Genomic DNA, 12,721 nt, shown 5'->3' with positions numbered 1-12,721 from the left:
TTTTGGTGAGAGGCCAGCGCAGGGCCACAGGGACAATCAGAGGGCTGGAGCGCTTCGCCTGCAAAGACAAGCTGACGGAACTCTGCCTGTCCGGTCTGCAGAACACAAAGCACCAGGGTGACCACGTTGCAGCCTGCCAGTACTTACAGGGACGTTATAAACAGGAGGAAAATCAACTTTTCACACGGGTACATAGCGACAGGACACGGCTTTAAAATAAAAGAGTTTAAGATCAGATGCCAGGGGGAGACGGACGTGAGGCACTGGCACACGATGCCCAGAGAGATTCTGGATGTCCCCCAGTACCGGAGGTGTTCCAGGCCACGCTGGATGCAGCACTGGGAAGCCTGCTCTACGGCTTGAGTCTTGCGGTTGGCAACCGCGCCCTCGGCAGTGAGTGGGAACGACATGATGACCTCCGAGGCCCCTTCCAACCCAAGCCATTCCGTGACACAAAGGGGGCCTACGGGACACCTGCCGTGGGAACCATAAACGCGGACTGCAATGGCAGGACAGGGGGCAACGGCTCGCAACTAAAAGAGAGGAGGTTCACACTAGACGTTAGCAAGAGACTTTGTCCTCTGAGGGGCGGTGGGGCACAGGAAAAGGTCACCCACAGAAACTGAGGACGCCCCAACACCGGAAGCCTCCAACGTCAGGCTGGAGGGGGCGTTGGGCAACCCGCTCTAGTGGAAGGCGGCGCTGCCCACGGAAAGGGGGTTGCTTGGAAGCGGACGGCACTTGAGGTCCCTTCCAAACCAAACCACCCTCTCGTTCTATCATCTCCTCAAGTCTCCGCATCCTCAACAGGTGCTTAATAACTACATCAGGGGGCTCGCCTCCATAAGGCTTGTGGACTCCTCCTGGACACTCAGACAAACCTTTGGCCTCCGCAACGTAAGATCCTTGCCTTACAACTATCCGCCTGCTGGTCCATTTCCTCCTTCTCACCGGATGCCACAGGAAGCAAGGAAAAGAAGAGACGACGGAGGAAGGAGACGCGGCGCCCGAGGAGCACCGCAGCCGCAGCACCCGCTCGGAAGCATCGCTTCCCTTTCTCATTCCTCCTCAAGCACAAGCCTTTTCTACATGTTCTCAGCAGCCTCCAACGCAGGCGGCGCTGCCTACTCCGACCACTACAACAGCCAACCCAGAGTTCCTCACGCCACCGGAAACTACCCAAGGTTCTTCCAACGCGCTTCACTTTGCAGTGCTTTCTAAGAAACAAGCACAGAAAGCAAGCCACGGGCAACACACATCTCAAGTCGAAAGACCAACACCCATTACGGCATTAAGGCGTTACGTAAGAAAAGCAGAGTTGAACAGGAAGAGGGATTTCACTGAAGGATACACCAGAGCTCTCGCTGCAGGCCTAAGGGAAAGGATGAAAACAGATATCTGCAGAACAGCTGACCCAGAAGATTCCGCCCCACCACTTTCACATCCCCCTTCCAACCCGTGCAGCCAGCCACCCAAAACACACCGCCGGACCAGGATCTCCACCAACAGCCCCACGCACACCCAAGCCATTTGCTCCCAGACCACAAAAACCAACAGCCAAAAGTGAAAGCCACAGACAAAATCTCTCGGCAACAGGAAAGCGACAAAGGGAAAGATGACACACCACATAAAGCCGGCACCGCGGCAGCACACAGACCACTGCCACCACCCAGCCCCACCAGGCTCCTGCCCACCACAACCAGAGTCCCACCATGGCTGTGCCTGCAAGCCCACAGCACCCACGGGGCTACAGCATCCTGCTGCTCACGCTCCTTATGAAAGCTCTAGCAGCCGCCGCCGCCTGCAACCACCTTCGCCTCCAGGATGCCACCTTCTCTCGCGACAGCCTCCAGCTCCTCCGGGACATGGCTCCCAGCCCACCCCAGCCGTGCCCACAGCACAGCGCGCCATGCTCCTTCAACGACACCATCCTGGACACCAGCAACGCCCGGCAAGCCGACAAAACCACCCACGACATCCTCCAGCACCTCTTCAAAATACTCAGCGGACCCAGCACTCCAGCCCACTGGGTCGACAGCCAACGCCAAAGCCTCCTCAACCAGATCCAGCGGTACACCCAGCACCTCGAGCAGTGCTTGGCGGGCAGCGACACGCGCTCCCGCACACGATGGCCTCGCAACCTTCACCTCACCATCAACAAACACTTCAGCTGCCTCCACACCTTCCTCCACGACAACGATTACAGCGCCTGCGCCTGGGACCACGTCCGCCTACGAGCTCGCACCTGGTTCCTGCACATCCACGACCTCGTGGGCAACACGCGCACCTAGCCCCAAGCGCACCTCCCACCCTCTTCCTAGTTATCTATTTATTCAACTATTTATACAAACGACTATTTATTCGTCTATTTATTCTTCTATTTATTCAGACAAAATAAAGCTCTCCTTTCCAAAACTGCCTGCGACTGCCTCCTTGCGCTCAATCACAGGAGCCCCTTTCGGGGGCAACCAACCCTGGGATTCTCACACACACCTCTGAAAACTCTGGTACCCGCTTGCTTCTTCTGCAAACCTTGCAGGTCCAGGGAGATCCACCAGTTCGCCACAAAAAGCAGACAAAGCAGGGACACCTGCGGCAGCAGGACCGGCCCGCTTTGACTAACAAAGCCAAAGCAAGAAGCTGATTATCACTTTCAGCACAGCAGCTTGACGGCCACAGCGGTACCGCGGGGACGGCCAAAAGTAGCCCTACAGTTAACTCGAGCCTTGAGTACGGTGAGCAAGAACGCAAAGGCGGCGTATCACTGCAGTACTTGACTCTTCACGCAAATCCTGTCAAACATCACCCCACACAGAGAAACCCACCAGAAACAGTTTCTAAGGGGAAGCAGAGCAGACAAAGGTAGGGAGAAGGAAGGAGACAGCAGAGCTAAGAGACGGGAAGCTACAGTCATCTTACTCCACCATGACGGGGCACCTTCTTGGCAACCACTCCGCCTCACCTCGGGGTGGAGAACGCTGGCACAGCGTGGATTTGAGTACCGCTGTGTCTTAGTTTCACAGGCTGGGACTAGAACTGTTTTCTTCAGAGCGCCTGATACGATGCGGTGTTTTGGTTCTAGGAGAAAAACAACGCTGCTAACACACCAACGCTTACTCTTGCTGCTAAGCGGTGCTGCACAGAGCCAAGGCCACTCTCAGCAAAAGGCCCAAGGAGCTGAGGGGGAGCAGAATTAGGACAGCTGACTCCAACTGGCCCAAAGGGGTATTCCCTACCATACGACATCAAGCGGAAGGAGTTTTGAGGAGGGTGGCAGATCAACTCGCTCGTCCTTCCGCTCCTCAACTGGTTGCAAAGCAGCTCTCCGCCCAACCAAAAAAGTCACGGCTGTCAGGCAAAGTGCCCGGTGACTGCAAAAAGGGAAACATCACTCCCCGTTTTTAAAAAGGCAGGCAGGAAGACGCGGGGAGATACTGGCCGGAGAGCCTCGCCTCTAGGCCTAGGAAGATCACCGAGCAGAAGTGCCAGGAAAACAGAGGGACCAGCAGGTGATCCGAGACTGCCCCCACGGCTTCAACAGGGGCACATCTATAGCGCTAGTGCCTGACTATCCCAGTGGCCTCCTGCGATGGAGCGACTGCATCGGTGCCCAAAGAGAAGGCAACCGATGCCATCGATAAGGAATTCCTGCAAGGCCTGCACCTCACCCACGTCACAAATTGGAGAGACGGGGGTTCAAAAGGTGCAGCTATTCGGTGGATGAGGAATTGGTTGCATGCTCGCGGCCCGAGGGCTGCGATCAAGGCTCTACTCCCAGGTGGAGGCCGGACACAAGTGGTGTCCCCCAAGGTGCGTCTTGGGGCCACTGCTCTTCAACATCTTTAACAGCAACACAGGTGATGGGATCCTGCAGCCTCACCAAGTTTGCAGGCTTCGCGCATCAAGCTGAGCGCGGCAGCTGATACGGCAGAAGGAAGGGATGCCATCCAAAGGGACTCTGACCAATTCAAACCCACCTGGGCCCATGTAAACCCAAGGACGTTCAACAAAATCAAGTGCAAGGTGCTGTACTTGGGCGGGGACAACGCCAAGATACGCAGGCAGCATGGGAGAACAACTCCTTGAGGGCAGCCCTGCCAAGAAGGATGTAGGGGTCCTGGTAGACAAAAAACTTAACATCAGCTAGCAGTTGGCACCTGCAGCCCCCAAGGCCGACCGCGTACTGGTCTGCATCGAGAGGAGTGGCCAGCAGGGAGAGGGAGGCGACTGTCCCCCACCCCCGCTCTGCTCTGCCCTCGTGACACCCCAGCTGCAGTAATGCCTCCAGGTCTGGGGCCCCAGCTCAGGAAAGCTGGCGAGATTTTGGTGAGAGGCCAGCGCAGGGCCACAGGGACAATCAGAGGGCTGGAGCGCTTCGCCTGCAAAGACAAGCTGACGGAACTCTGCCTGTCCGGTCTGCAGAACACAAAGCACCAGGGTGACCACGTTGCAGCCTGCCAGTACTTACAGGGACGTTATAAACAGGAGGAAAATCAACTTTTCACACGGGTACATAGCGACAGGACACGGCTTTAAAATAAAAGAGTTTAAGATCAGATGCCAGGGGGAGACGGACGTGAGGCACTGGCACACGATGCCCAGAGAGATTCTGGATGTCCCCCAGTACCGGAGGTGTTCCAGGCCACGCTGGATGCAGCACTGGGAAGCCTGCTCTACGGCTTGAGTCTTGCGGTTGGCAACCGCGCCCTCGGCAGTGAGTGGGAACGACATGATGACCTCCGAGGCCCCTTCCAACCCAAGCCATTCCGTGACACAAAGGGGGCCTACGGGACACCTGCCGTGGGAACCATAAACGCGGACTGCAATGGCAGGACAGGGGGCAACGGCTCGCAACTAAAAGAGAGGAGGTTCACACTAGACGTTAGCAAGAGACTTTGTCCTCTGAGGGGCGGTGGGGCACAGGAAAAGGTCACCCACAGAAACTGAGGACGCCCCAACACCGGAAGCCTCCAACGTCAGGCTGGAGGGGGCGTTGGGCAACCCGCTCTAGTGGAAGGCGGCGCTGCCCACGGAAAGGGGGTTGCTTGGAAGCGGACGGCACTTGAGGTCCCTTCCAAACCAAACCACCCTCTCGTTCTATCATCTCCTCAAGTCTCCGCATCCTCAACAGGTGCTTAATAACTACATCAGGGGGCTCGCCTCCATAAGGCTTGTGGACTCCTCCTGGACACTCAGACAAACCTTTGGCCTCCGCAACGTAAGATCCTTGCCTTACAACTATCCGCCTGCTGGTCCATTTCCTCCTTCTCACCGGATGCCACAGGAAGCAAGGAAAAGAAGAGACGACGGAGGAAGGAGACGCGGCGCCCGAGGAGCACCGCAGCCGCAGCCGCAGACAACGATTACAGCGCCTGCGCCTGGGACCACGTCCGCCTACGAGCTCGCACCTGGTTCCTGCACATCCACGACCTCGTGGGCAACACGCGCACCTAGTCCCAAGCGCACCTCCCACCCTCTTCCTAGTTATCTATTTATTCAACTATTTATGCAATTATTTCTCTATTTATTTATCTTAATATCAGACTAAAGTTCACTTCTTGTAAAAATAAATAATTAAAATAATGCTTTTACCATCTTCTTTTGCTCAACCATAAGTACTTTTTAGGGGCAACCTACATAAGGCCATTTTACTAATAATCAGCAGCCAATAGTAAAAACTACACACAAATACTCAGTTGAAGCCTCATCACACACAACCTATACCCCATGCCTTTACCACAACACCTGTTGTCTGACACAGCCATACACCAACAGCAGCTCCACCAACATGAGCATACCTCAACTCTCCCCTTTACTCACCATACAGAGACACTGCTAACAGCTGCCAAAAACCCTTTGGCCATGGCTACTCATCACCTTCTTATAACTGAATCTATTTGTTTGCATCATATTTTTCATCTGTTAAGTATTTATAGGACAGAAATTAAAAACCTTTTTTAAAGACATTTGTCAGTAGTTTTGCTATCAGAATCAATAAAGCATCACAGGAGGGAAATAAACCTCCCTTTGCCGTGTACTCACTGACCCACCCACCCACTCACCCACCTCCACAAAGGCCTCAGGAGATCCCCGGATTCTTGTCTGTGCACAGGCTCCTGCAAGCATGGACATTCTTCCATACGTTTCAGGCCAATCCACATCTCCTGTCTGCCATTAACTTGCTAAGAACATGCCAAGGCACTGAGTAGATCTGCCCAAGATCCTGCACATTCACTGAGTACTCATCTCTATCTTCTTACTTTGTTAACTGTTGTGCATATTAAATTTGGACATTTTTCCTAAAATGTTTGGACATTCATTTTATTCAAGTCACATGTTCAACAGGCATAGCAATGAAATGGTCAGGCAGGTGTGCCTCTTATACATTCCTAGCACAAGTCTTATTCTCCGCACCAACCCAAAACTTGCAGCCAGGGCAGCTTACTTTGTACTAGTGTCAGTGCTGCCCTGACTCAAAAGGAACCTCAGAGACTACCTCCCACAGCTGTGACATACATAGCTCCACTACTTATCAACCAAGCAACCCCAAAGAACAGTCTCTTTCTGAACACACAAACTTGAAAACTAGCTAGCCTGAAGACTGAAGAAATCATTCAGGAGTTGCAGCAGCCTATCCTGCAACCGCATTTATTCCCTGATGCTCAATTCGTCTAACTCCTTTACCACTTTTCAAGAACTGAAGCTTGAAGTTCCAGTTCCCATTTTCATCTCCTCTAACGTTATCTTCTGCCTTTATAGGTGAACGTAAGCTACACCATCTTTCTGACACAAATGTCCATGGAAAAATAAGGATGAAGCAGGACATAAGCATGCTCCCCCTATCAATAACAGCAGCCAGAGGCCCAGACATGGGCTTGCAGAAGCATACATCTTTGCATTACAGTAGCATAAGGTGCCCACACTGACCACAACCTTTCAAAGCCCACAGCTCTTGCACCTCCTGCTCACCTGTTCTGTGCACACTCCTAAGCCCAGGCCAATTATTGTTTGCTCTCTTGTCTCACATTTTTTACCTGCAGTGTGCCACACCTTCCCAAATTTCCAAGACTTTTTGTTTACTGTCTTACATGAACTCAAGTCACCAGAAACATGTCACCAAAGTTCTCTTTTGTAAAGAGAGCATCTATTCTAGAATCATAAATCTACTTCTAGCACTTTCTGCAGCACAGCTTTCATTACTGGTAGGTTTTTTAAAAAATTATTTTTATCCAAGCATGTTCTTGCTTGTGTCTGTTGCCTGTTTCTTTACTTCACATTCATCAAATCAATTTTTTTTTTTAAATTAATTTATTTATTTTACTTCCACAGGGTTGTCCTTGCTTTAATACTACAGCTCTTATTACCCTATTTCATTGCATGATCTCTCATTTAATACCTCCCACCTCACTCTCCATGACATATTTGCTCTATTTTCCTAGCTATCTGGTAACTTCTTTCCAGAACTGGTATCAGGTTGCCACGTCTTCATTTAGCTAGGTCTTTCCCTTTATCTCAACATGGAGTCATCCACTCACTCTGCAACTTTTCTGAGTTTCAAAAAAGTTTTACTAGAAAATAAAAATGATTTTCAGAAACCTTCATCACTGATCTCCAAATCATTGAATGTCAGTTACATCAGACCTCAATTTAATATCTTCCACTGAACAACTTCCCAACAACAAAACTGCCAGTTTTCCACCATAGTTCTGTGACAGCTATGAAGCTTCTTTTGCAGCTAAATATTAGTATTTTTTCCATGGCTTTTATTTTTCTCATTACAGGAAATATTCATCCTTTTTAACATTACCTGTTACCTTCGTTTTTGGCTTCATTTATCTTCTCTTCTGGCAATACATTTTTCTTCTAACATACCATTAATTATCAGTTATTATCCACATTTTTTTTCTTCCATCTCAATTCAGCTGTCAGACTGGGTTTTTTGAAACCATTTCTTTCTCAACTGCTTTCTGTCTTTCTTTTCTCTTAACCACAGCACTATCCTGTGTGCCTATCCTTCCTTTGATTTTCAGTATTTTTCTGGGACATCCTTGTACTCCAACTGGCTAACATCCAGATTCCACATGGAAGACCTGGCACTTTCTTGAACTTGGCCAAAACATTCACTCACTAATATCTTTCCTCTTCAGATCACTGCAGTGCGCTGCTCATTTTTTACCTTTATGCATATAGTGCACTGCTTCATCCTTTTACTTTTCTGAGTTACATGCTACCATCTTCACTTCAGTTTTCAGGGTGACATGTAACAACTCACCTTTTCACATTCTAGGCTAAGGATCCTTATGAGTTCACCTGCCCGGAATATGAGTTTCACTCATATGTCCTTTTTATTCTGGATTCAGTTAAAACAAACTTTTTCATACCTTCCCACTTGCTGCTCATGGGTTTGTTGCCATAGTGCATACTGCAAATACGCCAGATGCTAATAATCTTCACAATCTTTAACATGCACACAATGTTTATCAACATGTATACTATGCCATTACAGATGTATATTTGTTTACTATGCCACCCCTTGCTAGGAGAAATTCATACTCAGATTTCAATTAGAACTGATGAGATTTTACACTGTTGCTTCAATACAGATAAAAGAATTCTAGTCAAAGCACAGACTATGATTCTGTATTCCATATGCAGATGGACAAATGGAACAATTGCTTTATATCAGTCTACAACGTCAGGTAAAATCATTCTGGATATTAAAAAAAATTAAACACACGGATAAGCTCTTAATCAACATTATATGAAGTAATTTGTATTGTAGAGTACTCTGTACTCTGTGTTGTACAGATGATCAACACTAAAGATCACTTGTTTATAACGAAACAAACTCAAGCTATTTACTTACCATTGGCAGCCTGGATTGAAGCATCTGGAGATCATCATAACCATAAATCTGCTTGAAGACAGATAAAAATACAACATCATTGTAACACTTTTTTTCTGACATTGATGAATTCAGGGCTTTAAACAGTTTGATCTAGATTCAGCTTCAGTTAAAGGTGTAGGGCTATATGTTGCATTGTGCAATGACAGAGCACTGTAGAACTTCCATGCAAATAAAGTGGAGACTGAAATGTTTTGTGACTCTAATGTAGCTCAGCTAGGTCTGTACAAACAATTCTTAAGTTTCCTATTAATATCAGTGAACATCAATAAATATATTTCATATTTCTTCAACAATTTCATAATTCAAAATGCCTTGACATAGACAGCAGCAGGTCTGGAGGGCCCACTTGCATCAAGGTTTAAGGACAAGTACAATTAAATTGCTTACTGGGTAGGCAGGTAGAAGTCCTCCAGGTCCCACAATATACTGGTTATGTAACAAGGGTGGTACACCCTGGGGCAGGTTGGGGGGAGCTTTGCCTGTAGAACCAAAATACAGACACTTAAAGAAGACCTTCAGAAAAGAAAAGGCTTCAGCACTGAAAACAAGATAGCTCGCAAGCCCTGGAGCTGCACTAGCGTAGCTTTTAAAGAGCAGAACAACATAAGAATTTAATGCCACTTTATGAAATCGCCTCACATCCACACATCAAGGAAGGAAAAGCACAACTACTTTAGACTTAAAAAAGTCCCATCAGAGAACAGTCCAGTTTTGTCGTTCAGCTAGGCAGAACTACAGGACAGAAGTTCCCACAATCCTTAAGGTCTCTCCTGAAGATAAGAATTTAGGCAATGTTCTTGATCTGAACATAAATTCTTTCATTTTCTGCTGTCAGTATGTTCCCCTTTTGCTGCCAGCAATGGACTGGTAAGCATTAAATGCTGCCAGTGTACTTTTTGTGAGGGACTTGTAACAGCTGTGAAAAGCAAAGAGAAGACTGAGACAGTTTCAGTTGCCTCCATGAAGCAGAGGGTAAAAGAAGGCACTTTAGTCAGTCAGATGCTCCATTTACAGCGAGAATGGGAAATGAGAAATTCTCATGTATAATTTTGATTTTAATACTTAAAAATTGTTCACTTCCCTCCACAGAATTTTCCTTTAGCAAGTTAAGTTGATCACAGAAGCACCAGAGACATTGAGTATTGCTTCTACTTAAGTACAGGAAGCCTCCCCAGCTTCTCTGTCAATAGACCCTTTTTTCAATATGGCTATTGCTGTAGAAAAACCCAGACATCCATGAGATACTTCTTTCCTCCATCTATGCGGCAGTAGGGTTTTGACATATGATAATCAATCCACTACAATGTATTTTTATACTGTCTAATGAATTCAAGTCACAGAGAAGTCTGAAATTAAAGCTAATGTGAACTCACAGTCAAGAGCTAATTACAACCTGGAATACAAACCAGGTAAATCTCCTAGTTTGAAACTGCAAGTTGGAATTGCTCATGTCTATTTATAAAGCTCTCTGAGGATAGAATGTGCTATATAAATTCCACATCACACCCTAGGAAATTTGAAAAACACAAAAGCAAGCAACTTTATTTTATAAGTCAGCAAATAAAGCATGCTGAAAATGCTAGTCAAAGAGTGTGGATTTCTTAGCATAGTAGTTATTGCTGGTGAGATGCTTGACTGACAGCCCTGCAGAATGAAGTCTTCTGTCTATCCATGTGATCTGTTAATACTGCGAACCTGAAGACACTAAAGGAGCTGCCCGTGTGGTAGCAGCTGGTATAGACACACTGGTAACGCTCAGGCCAAGGCTGTTTGTAGTGTTCATACTGCTTGCCATGCTGACAACCGATGATGTGGTGCTAGTGGCTGAGGTTGAAGCAGCTGAAAAGGTTGTTGAGGGCTGGAGCGAAGTTGTGTTCTCAACACTAGTGTGCTAGAAAGAAGACAAACAGGATGAGGATCACAGAGCAAATAAACCACAGTGAAAGATGTTGAGGGAAAAAAAACAACCATCTTTTAAGTAACAATAGCACATGCAAGAGAATGTTTAATAGTAAATGCATTAACTGCATAGCAAGCAAGCAACTAAGTTGCAAGCCTGTGATTTTTAAATATTCATAGAAATTTACTCTGTGAAAGTTAAATTCAAACAGCTATAAAATCAGAAAATCCTATGACAGAATTTTAAATGTCTGTCTGTTGCTTTATTTTTTGCCCTTGAGCTGCTTAATCATTTAAGCTAGTTCTTCTATTAAATAAGCTCTTATATTCTTTTAAAAGATGGCATTTGTTTTCAGATTTCAGTACAAGGCTCTTGGGATTTCCACAATGCGCTTGTGCAATTGGAAAGATTAAAATTGCAACAACCTACAACAGACTCGATGCAGTAAACAAGCAGATTAGGTACATTACAGGAACACCTGACTGTAAGGGAGTTCATGGCTTGAACCCAGCATAATACAGTGCCTTAACTTTTAAATCTGGCCACACTTGCAAAATACAGCATCATCACCACCACACAGAAGCTGTAAGCACTCATGCACATGTCCTTCCTTCCTGTTGTGTGAATTTTCAAGTTATGCATTCACTCAGAATGAAGAACATAAACTAAAACAGGCATAAAAACACACCTTAACTGGAATAGTACAGAAGTGCTCCATCACAGAGCATGGCAGTCTGACTTATGTCCGTGCAACCTCCTTCACAGCACTGTGTTCAATAACATTTGCCTTTTCTCAAAAGTATTAAATACTTACATGACAACAATGCCATGTGATAAACTCGAACACCATTTGTCACGAGGCATTGTCATGATATATATACCACTCCATCACCTGCATTTTTCCAGTTAAATTTTTTGGTGGAGATTGCTAGTACTCCACCTTTCAGAGCAGTTTCAAACAGTTTCAGACACTTTTAAAGGTTATTTTTAATAAACTTATTGCACAAGTTCTCTCATTATTCCATTTCCCCTTCCTAGCAAAAAAAAACCATTTTCTACAGCTGTGCAATTGGAAAGCTTCTAACAGTTATTCTCGATGAAGTACAAATCACAAGTAGTAATGACAACCTTTTCACCCCTAGAGGACTAGTAGTCCTCCTATCCTGAGACAAACCTCAGTTCTGGGCATACTGGAACACAGCAAACTTTTTCTGATAATTAAGAACCTCTGGAAGTGACTATATGCTAAATATCTATTAAATACTAACAGGACTTACTGCATGTGACGTGCCTGAAGATAACACTGAGGCAGGGGAGAGGCTGCTTTGATGATTGGAAAGTGAGCTAGAAAGAAATTGCAAAGAATTAGTACAATGAATTTTTCTTAGAACAACTTACATATGTGCCTACTGCGTATACAGGGACATTTATGTACATGTCCCTACAAGCAACTTCTTCTTTAGCCAATATCAAACTACCTAATGCTTAAAAGAAGATTGTACAATGATTCAGAATAAATTACACACTCTGACTAAATAGCAAATGCTTACATCAGTTCTTTGGGGCAATGGACCACAATAACCTTGGCAGTTTCACAGACTAGTTTTGCTTCAAGAATTTTAAACTGTTCTCTACTGCAGAAAATAGGATGACACCATTTCAGGCAGCAAGAAATGGTTCAGTCCAGCATACAGTTTTAAACTATTTCCTTGCTCACTTTCCCTTTCTTGTAAGAATCCCCAATCCATCACCTGACCTACAGCAGAGACTCAGACAAGTTGCAGCACAACCAAGACAAACATATTTGGAATTCAGGCAACATCCTTTCATGGTATTTAGTGTTTGCCCAACTGTTAACAACCCTCCAACTAAAATTTCTACTAACATACACAGCTTTTCAACAAGTGCAGGGA

At 46.5% G+C, this 12,721-nt stretch overlaps 2 protein-coding genes across 8 annotated transcripts in view; one reads left to right on the top strand and one right to left on the bottom strand.

Annotated features, from left to right (window-relative positions):
• Positions 1 to 12,721, bottom strand: part of UBAP2 (ubiquitin associated protein 2) — a 127,106-nt gene that overhangs the window by 47,818 nt on the left and 66,567 nt on the right. For 5 of the 7 annotated variants that reach the window (XM_052670645.1, XM_052670646.1, XM_052670640.1 and 2 more), the window contains exons 18-21: positions 12,086 to 12,152; positions 10,604 to 10,799; positions 9,296 to 9,387; positions 8,867 to 8,917 (exon numbers count right to left, since the gene is read on the bottom strand). In XM_052670645.1, coding sequence (XP_052526605.1) covers positions 8,867 to 8,917; positions 9,296 to 9,387; positions 10,604 to 10,799; positions 12,086 to 12,152 — 406 coding nt within the window. The remainder of the gene's footprint in view (positions 1 to 8,866; positions 8,918 to 9,295; positions 9,388 to 10,603; positions 10,800 to 12,085; positions 12,153 to 12,721) is intronic. The other 2 variants (XM_052670642.1, XM_052670644.1) reach the window with 1 other exon arrangement.
• Positions 1,713 to 2,291, top strand: LOC128074661 (interferon). The gene has a single exon (XM_052670702.1). The coding sequence runs from the start codon at positions 1,713 to 1,715 to the stop codon at positions 2,289 to 2,291; it is 579 nt and encodes a 192-aa protein (XP_052526662.1).

Source organism: Tympanuchus pallidicinctus, unplaced genomic scaffold, assembly GCF_026119805.1.
Source record: "Tympanuchus pallidicinctus isolate F22 unplaced genomic scaffold, pur_lepc_1.0 scaffold9, whole genome shotgun sequence".
NCBI lineage: Eukaryota > Metazoa > Chordata > Aves > Galliformes > Phasianidae > Tympanuchus > Tympanuchus pallidicinctus.
The sequence above is the reverse complement of the archived record's forward strand: the minus strand, read 5'-3'. Positions and strand labels throughout refer to the sequence as shown.